This window comes from Triticum dicoccoides, chromosome 7B, assembly GCF_002162155.2.
Source record: "Triticum dicoccoides isolate Atlit2015 ecotype Zavitan chromosome 7B, WEW_v2.0, whole genome shotgun sequence".
NCBI lineage: Eukaryota > Viridiplantae > Streptophyta > Magnoliopsida > Poales > Poaceae > Triticum > Triticum dicoccoides.
Genome location: NC_041393.1, coordinates 765,423,162 through 765,436,329, shown reverse-complemented (window position 1 = coordinate 765,436,329; position 13,168 = coordinate 765,423,162). Strand labels below are relative to the sequence as shown.

General features: G+C 42.0%; 1 protein-coding gene across 1 annotated transcript; it reads left to right on the top strand.

Annotated features, from left to right (window-relative positions):
- Positions 1-1,145: 1,145 nt before the first annotated feature.
- On the top strand, positions 1,146-4,566 carry LOC119339738. Its single transcript, XM_037611678.1, has 3 exons — positions 1,146-2,217; positions 2,261-2,661; positions 3,736-4,566. Exons 1-3 carry the CDS (start codon positions 1,146-1,148, stop codon positions 4,564-4,566), a joined length of 2,304 nt encoding a protein of 767 aa, XP_037467575.1.
- Positions 4,567-13,168: the final 8,602 nt, after the last annotated feature.

Here is a 13,168-nt window from a genome sequence, read left to right as displayed (position 1 = left end):
ATCTCGAATATTTTGAAATTTTTGATTTCAAATGCTCACTGTTGAGTTAAATGGACACAATCTCTTTTTTGACAACAGAACTGGTAGTGCCCTAGTGGCAAGGCATCCTTTCCGTAGCAGCTAGTCGCGGGTTCAAGTCCGGCCTCATGCATTTTTATTCTTTTTTTAAAAATACGTATCTATATCTACGTCAAAAATATTTGAATTCAAATTTTAAATTTCGTCCAATTTTGATTGATACGTCTAGAACAAGTTCAAGTTGTAGATGTACAAATACAGGAGATTTGTTTTATTGATATTTATCACAAAATCCTAGTCTACTACTTCTCACGTCCAAGGCCACGGGAGCTAGATGTGTACGTCAGAAGGTTTCGATGGTGGATATTACACACCTGCTCTTGGCTATGGCTGGCGACGTTCGTTGGAGGGTTCGCTACGCGGCGGACCTGGTGACCGCTCGTCACGCCACGTTCGACGACGGCGAGCTTTGGCTGCGCGGGGAGGCTCTCCGGATCGTGCTGCTCAACACGAGGGGGCACATGGTGGATGCTCGCTACCTACGGCCTGGTGAGTGGATCGATATCGGGGACATCGTCGCGTTTCCTTGTCATTTTGCCAGGGTTTGTGACAGATCTCCGGCGATCGGGGGAAATTCCGGCGAGGATGCGCCGCCGCGTGGCCCACCGCGCGGGCACGCGGTACACGGGAACGCTCATGCGGATGGGGACATGCACCGTCGAGCGCCACATCTGACAGGCGGACCCGGGGTCCTGGGGCGTGGACCGGTCCGCCATGGGACGTATGAGCGACACGTAGGCGAGGAGAGATCCAACCGCCATGCGAGCGGTCGAGCTAGGGTTTCCGGGGGCGCCGCAGGTATAAAACATTCGGCTGCCACCCCTTCCTCCATTTTGGATCTCGACGAGGGGCTCGCCCACTTCTGGAGCGCTTCGCCTCTCGCCAGATCTAGGGTTCGTCCTAGCTTTGCTTGGTGGGAGGGCAAAATTCATGGTGACCTGCGGTCCTTTGCTCAAGTAGTTGCCTCTCAGTCCCCCACGAATCCCCCTACTAGATCCAAAGATAAGCCACCTACGAGATCTCTCACGAATACTGCTGCTAGATCCAAAGAGAAGCCGTTTGTTGAGATGAGAGGGGATGGATTTGGTGCGGGCCGCCATGGGCGCGGCGCTGGGCGTTTCGATCGTGGCCGCGGCCGCGGCTTCGATTCCCACGTTTGGAAGCGCAAGACGGAGATGGGAAGCTCCTCCAACTCCAATGACAAGTGGGATGAAGCGGCCGGCGGCATGCAGGCGAACCGAACCCGGCAATCCCGTTGGGATGGAGATGGCGGCGACCTGCAGGACTCCCAGGAGCCGGCGGCGATCGAGGGGCAGCAGGCACCTCCTCCCCACCGCCAGGAGATTCGCGGTGGCGACACTGGAAGCGGCAAGACCCACCTCATCCTCGACAAGAACACCACCGTCACTGCTAACCGCGAGCACTCCTCCTCTGGTACTGTCGCTCCTCCTTGTGATACCTGCCAGATCTGTCATCTTCCTGGGCATTTCACCGTCAGATGTCCTCAGGCTCTCTGTGATAGATGTAAAAAGAGAGGTCATCTGTCTCTTATCTGCAATGAGTTCTTCCCTTGGGATCACACACCTGTGATGTGTGCCTTCCAAACCAAGGGTCAGGGGTTCTTTTACATACCTGATTACAGCGTGGATAGGCAGAGTAGGGATAATATTTTCAACATTGTTGTCACCATTACTGATGGCTCTGCTCTGACTAAAGATATTGAGCACGAGTTGAGTGTGTACGTTGGCCAGGGATGGCGTTGCTCTGCAAGATTTTTTGCTCCACAAAAGTTTGTCATGAGGATGCCAAATCCTAGAGAGGTCGACAGAGCGCTTTTTGTTGAAAATATCAAGTTGAAAAAGTGTGGAGTCAGTGTCAAGTTTTCCCCTTGGTCTGAGGACATTGATTCTGAGGGGCTGTTAGAGATTGCCTGGGTTAAGATCGGAAAGATTCCACCAAACAAAAGATGCGATAGAACTGTAGCTTATGTGGGTGGGCTAGTTGGGATTACCCTGGAAGTCGATATGTCAACCATAAATCGCCCATCCTCTGTCAGAGCTAAAATTGGCTGCAGATCGATAGCTCAACTCCCTGCCACTGCTGAAGGGGTGCTTGCTGGGCGCTTTTACAGGTTTTACCTATGAGGTTGAGGAGGTTTTGGTTAAAAATCATGTGGATACAGAAACTGTTGATCCTATTCCTGATGAAAGGACCAAGCCAGACCAAACCCCTAAGAGGAAACGTACTGAACAAGAAAAAGGGGTGTCGCAGCCTGAATCTGCTGGGCATGGCAATATTGGGGGTTCCTACCGTGGTGGCAAGGCCTGTCGCCTGCTATACGAGGATAAAGAGGGATCTCCTTCTACTAAAAGTGATGGGGATAATTCTCTGCTTATTGAAACATTACAGAGAGAGATTGAGGAGAAAATGAAGGGTGGTGACGTTGCTTCTTCCAACTGGATTGTCCCCAGGAATCATGTTGTCGTGGAAAAAACTACTCAAGATATTCAGGTGAAGAAAAACATTCCTAATAAAATTGCCTCACCTCGTGAGACTGCTTCTAACCTTTCTCAAATTGTGGAGGTAACTGGCGAGGTGGACCCTAGGGTTAAGACTTCGAGCAGCTATGTGGTACAACTCCCATTCCCTGAATGCACTAAAGAGATCATTCTCACTCCTCCGCTAGCACCTGAAGCCCCACTGAGATTCAGCAAGCGTAACGTCTCTGGAATGCAGGACAAGGTGGAGTACAGGGCCAAAAAAATGGCTAAAGAGAAAAGTCACTTCACAAGCATGTCTCGTTTTGTCGTATATAATAGTACTTACTGCCCATGTAAGAAAATGACAGCAACAAAAACCGACCAGGATTATATTCATTATATGACATGGTACCATACTTTCCAAGGTAATTCATTAGCTAATGAGCTGAAACTATAGATAGTGATTGAAATAAGATGTGCCCAGTACAGCAACACAGGTACCCATGTAGCAATATTGACAACCAACAAAAATTGGTTACTAAAACCTGAAAAATAAGGTAAATGTTCTTCAAGTATATTTAAATCACATACTGGCAGCATACCATTGAAGTAACTTTGGCCAACATCAATTTCCAAGTATAACGCTCCAAGTCTAAAGAAAAAAGAAATGCATATGGACATACCTGAATGATGGGTGCATGATAGTTGGTTAAATAAGTCAACAATTTCCGCCTAATAAAAAAACTTTCATGATAATCTGCACTTATACAAATTAGACATAGAAGAAACACACCTGATTTGTTTTCCTCATATGAAACTGGGGGCCATCAAAGAAATATAATAGTTCTATTTAGGTTTACATAGTTACTTTGTATAGCTATTGTTTTCGGGACATGGAGTATCTGAGCTCGAGCTCACATGCACCCTTTGCTACAGTAAAATCAAAAAATATTTAAAAAAACTGAATTTTTTGGCAACAAACATTTATGTGTGTTACACATTCGTATCAATTTTCATGATGAAATGACATTTGTGGAGGCCTCAGCAAAAAAGACAAAATCATGCTAAAAAAACTGTTTGTGGTGGCAAGGCCTGTCGCCTGCTATACGAGGATAAAGAGGGATCTCCTTCTACTAAAAGTGATGGGGATAATTCTCTGCTTATTGAAACATTACAGAGAGAGATTGAGGAGAAAATGAAGGGTGGTGACGTTGCTTCTTCCAACTGGATTGTCCCCAGGAATCATGTTGTCGTGGAAAAAACTACTCAAGATATTCAGGTGAAGAAAAACATTCCTAATAAAATTGCCTCACCTCGTGAGACTGCTTCTAACCTTTCTCAAATTGTGGAGGTAACTGGCGAGGTGGACCCTAGGGTTAAGACTTCGAGCAGCTATGTGGTACAACTCCCATTCCCTGAATGCACTAAAGAGATCATTCTCACTCCTCCGCTAGCACCTGAAGCCCCACTGAGATTCAGCAAGCGTAACGTCTCTGGAATGCAGGACAAGGTGGAGTACAGGGCCAAAAAAATGGCTAGTAAGAGAAATCTGGAAGGTAATAATATTCCTGCTTTCAAAAATTCATTCGGTGTGCTTTCTGATAATGAGTTGGTGAGTAGAGCTAATAAGATGGGGGTAGATATCCCCAATGATGATTTCGCTGTTGTTGATATTATTAGAGAGCTTGAACATACCCGAATAGAATTAGAAGCTAAAAAAGAAGATAATAATACCGATAAAGAACAGGATAACTTGATTGTGACTGATGGTTTAGGCAGGAATATCCCTGTGAATTTAGAATGGCTAGACCAGGAAGAACATATTTTTGAGCGTGTCTCTTCTGTTAAATCTAAGAAGAAAAAACATAGTAAATCCAACATTAAGATTTCTAGGCCTGTGACTAGAAGTCAGAAAAGAAATAATGCTGAGAAAGAACCGTTATGTAACCCTGCTCCTTCTCCTGGCAGGGTTACTCGAGCCAAATTCCACAAAAAACGTTCCAAATGAGAGGCCTCATTTGGAACTATCGAGGGGTAGGCAAGAAAGGGATGGCCACCTGCCTCTCAGACATGATCAGTGACCATTCCCTTGACTTCCTGGGTCTGCAAGAAACTATAAAGAAGGATTTCACACCTAAGTGTTTGAGAAGAATTGACCCTTTTGACATTTTCCAGTGGAACTGGGTGCCCTCTATGGGCAAGTCTGGGGGCATATTATGTGGTGTGAGGAAAGATACTTTTGATATTGTTTCTTGTACTAAAGGCAGATATGTTCTGCAACTAGTGTTGTATGACAAAAAGAAGAAAATTCAGTGGGGTCTGCTGGCAGTTTATGGATCGGCACATGATGAATTCAAAAATGAATTTCTAGTTGAGCTAGCATCCTTTTGTAGTGGCATGACTGTGCCCTACATTGTGGGGGGAGACTTTAATATCCTAAGACATTCAGGGGAGAAGAATAAGAAGATGGTGAACAATAAAGCCACTGACCTGTTCAACTCCATTATCAATACGCTAGCTCTTAGGGAAATTCATATTAATGTGGGAAGATATACCTGGACTAACAACCAGACCCATCCCACGCTAGAAAAGCTTGACCGCATCCTTATGTCTGAATGTTGGGAAGATATTTTCCCACTGGTCTCTGTGAGGAAATTAGTTCGGGAGATTTCTGATCATAACCCACTTCTTCTATCCTCCGGGGAAGAGGGGCGTGAAGCCCCGAAACCCCGCGAATTTTGTTTTAATCTGTCCTGGATCAATGATGACAAATTCCTACCCACTGTGAGGAAAATTTGGGCTAGGAAGGTTGCCTCATCAGATCCTATTGATGTCCTGAATATCAAGCTGAAAAGATTCAAAACATATTTTAAAGGGTGGGGCTTGGATAAGTGTGGTCATGATAAAAAAAGGAAAGAGGATTTACGAATAGAACTAGCTATGCTCGAGGAACTAGAAGAAGAAGATATGTTGCCTCCTGACCTATATAGTAGAAAAATGGATATTAATGCTGAGCTTTACGAGCTCCTGGTGAATGAGGAAATCTTCTGGCTTCAACAGTCTCATGAGCGCTGGCTGCTCAAAGGAGACCTGATACTGACTATTATCACAAAATTGCTAATGGGAGGAAATGTAAAAATACAATCCATTCACTTAAAATGGGCGAGACACTCATTGAAGGCACGGACAATTTGATTACACATGCCACTGAGTTCTACAAAGATCTGTTCGGGCCAGCCCCTGGCAACCGGATTCATCTTGATCCGGAAACCTGGTCTCCTGAGGAGAAATTAGATGAAAAATATAATAAAGATCTTTGCCGAGAATTTACAGAACAAGAGGTCAAAGAGGCCCTGTTTGACATGGCCCCTAATAGAGCCCCTGGACCCGATAATATTCCTGCTGAGTTTTATCAGGTGTGCTGGGATATAGTTAAAGATGACATTATGGCCCTTTTTAAAGCCTTTCATCAAGGGACGCTGGATGTCCAGTGGCTTAACTATGGAGTTATTACGCTGCTTCCTAAGGTTTCTGGAGCTGAGAAAATCCAACAGTACAGACCTATCTGCTTGTTGAGATGCCCATATAAGCTAATCACCAAAGTCCTTGACCGTAGAGTTGCCGTTTATGCAAATAAACTCATTAGTCCTACTCAGAACACTTTTGTAAAAGGGAGGAATATCATGGACGGTGTCCTGTCCCTTCATGAAATTCTTAACTACACTTATGTTAAGAAGAAAGTGGGAATCGTCCTTAAGTTGGACTTTGAGAAAGCCTATGATAAGGTGAATTGGGATTTTCTCCTTGAATGCCACAAGATGCGGGGTTTTGACAAAACTTGGTGTGGATGGATCGAACAGATACTGCATAATGGGACAGTTAGCATCAAACTAAATGGTAGGTTGGGCCGTATTTTCAAAGCAAAAAAGGGGTGAGACAGGGGGACCCGCACTCTCCTTTCTTGTTCAATCTAGTAGTGGAATGCCTCACTAAAATGATAAAAAATGCCCAAAAAAACAAACTCATTGTGGGCCTGGCTGCAGACCTCATCCCTGATGGGGTGGCGATCCTACAGTATGCGGATGATACAATCATTTGCATCGAGGACGATGTTAATAAGGCTGTCAACCTGAAGTAACTGCTGTATATGTTTGAAATGATGTCTGGCCTGAAAGTTAACTTTCAGAAAAGTGAGATTCTCACTGTGGGTGGGGATGCAAGTGTGGTGAATAAATATGCAGAAATCTTTAATTGTGAGGTTGGCAGCTTCCCACTCAAGTACTTGGGAATGCCTGTGAGTTATACTAATCTAAAATCCTCCGATTGGGAGTTCATTGTTGGTAAATACCTGAAGAGGTTCGAGTCCTGGATCGGCAACGCTGCCTCAATGGGGGGGAGGCACACTCTGCTTGATTCTATTGTTACACAGATATCTCTCTACCACATGTCTATGTGGCTCATGAATAAAACTTTCATCGAGAGACTGGATAAACACAGACGTAGGTTCTTCTGGCAAGGTTGCAACAAAAAGAGGAGATACTATCTTATTAAGTGGAGTAAGATATGTAGATCCAAAGATAAAGGGGGTTTGGGTATTAAAGATCTTAGAAAACAAAACATTAGCCTCATGGTCAAATGGTGGTGGAAGTTAGAGACACAAAGTGGATTATGGCAGGATATTGTCCGGGCCAGGTATCTTCGCAACACCTCTGTTGCTGAAATCCCCCAAATTTTCCGACTCGCCCTGTTGGAAAGCTTTGCTCAAGATTAAAGACATCTATATGATGGGCAGAAAGATTGAAACTGGTGCTGGGAACTTGATTAGGCTGTGGAAAGATCCAATAAATGGGCTGATTCCATTTCAGGATCAATATCCACGTCTGTTTGAGATTTGCAATTACCCCACGAGTACCCTGGACAAAAGAGAGGGACTTAATGACGCTTCTATGTTCAGACGTAGGCTTACCCCTGATTTGTTCAAACAATGGGAAGATATGCGTGCTGTAGTTAATAAAATTCCCCTGGGTGAGAGGGGTGATCGTATCTTCTGGGGTCTCAACCAGAATGGTAAGTTCACTACTAAGTCGGTGTATAAGATGTTGGAGAAACCCCTAAGTGGTTGCTATTACAGATGGATTTGGAAAGCCAAGATCCCTCTTAAAATCAAAATCTTTCTGTGGCAAATGTCACAAGATGCAGTCCTTACTAGGCAAGTGATGAGGAAAAGGAAATGGCAAGGGAATCCCTGTTGCTCTTTCTGCAAGCAGGTGGAAACGGTGCAACACCTGTTTTTTACCTGTCCTGTAGCTAGAATTATATGGCGATCTATTGGAGTAGCTCTTGGCACTGATAGATGCTCGTCGAACTACTGGCAATATTTCGTGTGGTGCCATAAATTCCTTCCTGGGAAGCAAAAATTTTATACGGTGGGCTTAGCAGCTGTATGTTGGGCCATTTGGTTGGCACGCAATCAGGCTACTTTTGAAAAGAAACAAATTAAGACCCCTTTTGAGATCGTGTTTTCTCTATGTTCCTTTCTACTCTACTGGACAGGGCTTCAACAAGGAGAGGACGCCGTGGAGCTGCGTGCTGGAGCCGAGATGATCAGGACTGGGACGATGCAGCTGATGAAGATGTGTGGCGCTGCCAAACAACCAATCCAAGGTGCCTGATGCTCTCTGGAGATGCGCTGGATGTGGTGATGTGGAGATAACCGGGCGTGCCAATGCTGTTTCTCCCACTTAGCCCATGCGACTGTGTTTCTTTGCTACTTGATCTGATCTTTTGAGATTGTAATAGGATAGTTGTTATGCCGTGCTATCCAGGTTTTCACCCCATGATACTGGCTCGACGGCGAGCAAGTATGGTGGGTTTCCTGGTAGTGCTAGAACTCGCTTTACCTCTTTCCCTCCTCCTGTCCTTTCTAGTTTGAACTGGTTTGTATTTCCATTCTTGGTAATGGAAAGGGGTGAAGGCCTGGTTCTAAAAAAAAGCGGACAGGAGCCACCAAAGAAATTATCTTTTCTTATTTTTGGTATTTATTCTGTAGCGATTATCTGCTAATATAAAACACGTAATTAAGTTTGCTTCCTTTTTTTGACAGGAAGGCTTTGACCGTTTGACGGCTAGCTTTATTGACCAATCAAATTTACATCGTCCGCTAGAAGCTTTACAATAAAATCAAGCGGTGCATCCACCCACAAGGATGCATGGAGTGTTTGCACAACCCCAGCTAGCTAGCTCATGAGCAACACAATTTGATTCCCGATTGCAATGCTAGATAGTCACCTTCCCTATGTCCCTGAGTAGAATTCTACACTCTTTGAAGATTGGAGCTGTCACCCAAGATTCTGCAATAACCACGACAACAATATTGTCCATCCTCTATGACCTTCATTTAGCCGAAGGAAATCCACGACAACGATATTGTCCATCCTCACCATACATTGCTGCACCCAAGATTCTGCAATAATTTTAGACCTTCGCCTAGTGCCGATGATTCTGCCGAAACCACGTTTGCGACATGCAAAGGTTGGCTGTAGCTGCTGCAATGAAACCTCTGTGATTGTCCCTGACCACCGCTCCACACCCACCTGAGTGGTCGCTCTCCTGAAAAGAAGCATCGACATTTAGGATCTGTTGGCACGATAGCATGACCGGCCATTTGTTCAATCTAGGTGTACAGGGGCGGAGCTGGAGCAAATGTCATCCGATGCACGACTTTACCAAGGCATAAAAATTTCAAGCAGCAGTCTATTGAATGAAGATGTGTTTCGCAACTTTTAGCACACACTATTGGATATAGTAGAAGGCGGTTTGTAAAAACAAAATGTAGCCACCAAAATGCTTGCAATAATGATAAAACAAGGGACACAATTACCTGAAAAGGATGTCTTGCATTCTCAACTTCCAAAATACATCGTTGGATAACAAGGTTGAGTACCCTACAAGATACAAATAGAATCAAACTTATTAGTAGAACAACATAATAAAATTCCCAAATGAAAGTACTTAGATGGCTAAAAAAACTGAAAATTACCTTTAATTAGTACCTAACTTCTTTCTTGTAGCCATGGTCCCTAAATAAGAAGCAAGAAAAACAATACACATGTTTCTTCTCTTTGCTGTATTCAAGCCAACTCTCATATTCATCAAACCAATTAGGATTGAACTTTCTCTGTTTAATTAACCCCAACATTCAAGGATTTGAAATCAATGTCTCTTGGCTGACAAGGTCAACTCAACAAATATTTTCTTATTATTACTAGATATTTCAAATTAGAATGGTAATGTTGCATCAATTTTCTCTTGCCAGGATCATATTCAATCTCCTCTTCCAAAACATCCTTTGATTGTGCTCTTCTTTTGAGAAGAAACATGTCCCGTCCCATAGTATCTGTATTTGACAAATACAAATTACAACTGAGACATGAACACTTGTATAGACAAGTAAAATATACCCTAATTAGAAGTACAACCCTAGAAATGCCCCATGCTTTGCCCAAACATAGTGATTTAATTATTATATTCACTACAAGTTATAAATGATTGTTCTAGCTAGTTTGTAAATTAAATTAGGATAAGCAAGACAAAGGGTCAAAGGCGCTGTCATAATTGTGTGGACATTGTCATCTACTAGCAAAAGAGCCCGTGCGTTACAACGGGACAAAAAAAATACACGCTCTTAACCCAATGACCACGACTCGAGACCCTGATAGGTAGACGTTCTTTATTTAAAATGGCATCACATTTGTGTTCCCGACGGTGGTCTCACTGCTCACACAACGAAAATGCATTTGAATGTGGTCAGTCCTAAGGCGTCTCTCTCACACACACACGCGCGCGCTCGCACGCACACAATCGCTCAGAATAAGATGAGAAAAGTGTTGTTTTTTCCCGCGGGGTTTTTCAGAGTTGTGTATGCGTGGTTATCAATGTTTTTTCCCACTCAATCTGGTTTTAATGTGTGTTTATTTGCAATTTGGATTGCCGCCGGTGCGAAAGAAAAATGGACCGTGCACTATATATTAAGTTTGCACCCAAATTAATAGTTTAGAAATATTTAACAACTAAAAGTAACAGCATATTTAGATTCTACACATTTTTCTAATCAAATTTCATATATAATATGTTAAAATCGGAGTTACGGTTTAAAAGATATGGATAATTTTGTTTTAGATAAACTGCGGATTGATTGACCGAAAGGTTAGGGGGTTTTCTGTTAAATACAAAAAACGATTCGTATGACTTAAATATGGACGGCGGGTTGATTACCTGAAATCTCAGGGGGTTTTCTAAAAAAGTTAAAAAAAACGGTTCGTTATGACTTATAGATGGATTGCGGGTTGATTTCAACAAACTGTAGGGACTTTTTTGCAAATAGGGGTGATGGACGACGGAAACCCACCGCGCTTTATTATTAAACTAGTAAGCTTGCACGTGCAACGCACATCTCGATCAATACTCTTTTCAATGATATACACGTATTACAAATCACACGAATTTAAAGATCAAGCAAAACACTCATGAAACTTCAAAATAATAGCCACCATATACAACTTGCTATGATCATGTTAGTTGGTTTACAATGAGAAGTAGTGCCCACAGGATTAGATCCATGGAGGGCATATGGTCCAATATTGCTCGCAAAACATACTACAAGCAGAAAAAAAAATTCATATGAATTAAAAAAATTGGTAAATGATATACAACCACAAATAGAGGGAGCATACATATGGAGAAAATGGACATAATGTAGTGGACAACAATGCCCGACCATGTTATGATATTTTTAGAGTAACTTCAAACTTGATTGTTAGATATCATCTATTCCAAGTCAATAATGCGTAAAAATACATTGAAAAGGGGATGTAAAAACTAAGCAATACAATTTGCTATTGCTCTACTAAAAAAATCAATTGTGCATTACTATCTTGTCTCCATTGAAATATCTTCACCAAGATTATGTTATCTGCCTCCTCTTCATCCAGATTCATACTGAATTTAAATTGCTCATTTGTCGACACTCAACATAGGAGATCAATAATACCTTGCAGTAAATCACTAAAGAGAAAAGCCACTTCACAAGCATGTCTCGTTTTGTCGTATATAATAGTACTTACTGCCCATGTAAGAAAATGACAGCAACAAAAACCGACCAGGATTATATTCATTATATGACATGGTACCATACTTTCCAAGGTAATTCATTAGCTAATGAGCTGAAACTATAGATAGTGATTGAAATAAGATGTGCCCAGTACAGCAACACAGGTACCCATGTAGCAATATTGACAACCAACAAAAATTGGTTACTAAAACCTGAAAAATAAGGTAAATGTTCTTCAAGTATATTTAAATCACATACTGGCAGCATACCATTGAAGTAACTTTGGCCAACATCAATTTCCAAGTATAACGCTCCAAGTCTAAAGAAAAAAGAAATGCATATGGACATACCTGAATGATGGGTGCATGATAGTTGGTTAAATAAGTCAACAATTTCCGCCTAATAAAAAAACTTTCATGATAATCTGCACTTATACAAATTAGACATAGAAGAAACACACCTGATTTGTTTTCCTCATATGAAACTGGGGGCCATCAAAGAAATATAATAGTTCTATTTAGGTTTACATAGTTACTTTGTATAGCTATTGTTTTCGGGACATGGAGTATCTGAGCTCGAGCTCACATGCACCCTTTGCTACAGTAAAATCAAAAAATATTTAAAAAAACTGAATTTTTTGGCAACAAACATTTATGTGTGTTACACATTCGTATCAATTTTCATGATGAAATGACATTTGTGGAGGCCTCAGCAAAAAAGACAAAATCATGCTAAAAAAACTGTTTTTGGAAGCATTTTGGAGCATCGATTTTGTTTTTTTTTTCACCGAGACCTGCTGGATGTCATTTTGTCATGAAATTTTGCACGCATGTGAAAAGGACATCAATCTTTGTCGTTAAAAAAATTCAGATTTTTTTGAACTTTTTAAATATATTTTTTGATTTTACTGTAGCAAAGGGTGCATGTGAGCTCGAGCTCACAAGAGCACTTTCGTTGTTTTTGGCACTTGGCAACCTTGATGAGTGAAAAAAGAAGAAAATTTTTATTTTATATGTCTGGTTATAGTAGAAAATATAACTTGAGGTTATGTGCATTTCTCGACTCTCCTATTTGTGCATCTTTGTGTCCCCAACTATGTCTCAAAAGCAGAAGCGTGAAGCGGCTTCGAGTAAATGTCAGCCTTCATTTGTTGTTGCAAACAAAATAGAGACATAGCTCAAACATATAAAGTTAAATATGAATGTAAGAGACATCCGCCAGACTACAATGCATAATAAAGAGCTTGTCATCAAACATAAGCATGTGACGGAAGCAGCAAAAAAATTATATTGATGATCCCTCACTTTTTAAATCGCCTTACTCATACATTGCATCAGGAGTTCCGTGCAAGAACTGATGGAGATAGACTTAGCTTTCAGATTAGTATAACGAAGGAAGTCATCCAGAATCACGACTTGTAATTAATAAATAAAAAGAAGTCACCAGGAAGAGAAACAAACCAGCACCCGCCACATTGTATCATGTATTGAAGAAATGGAAT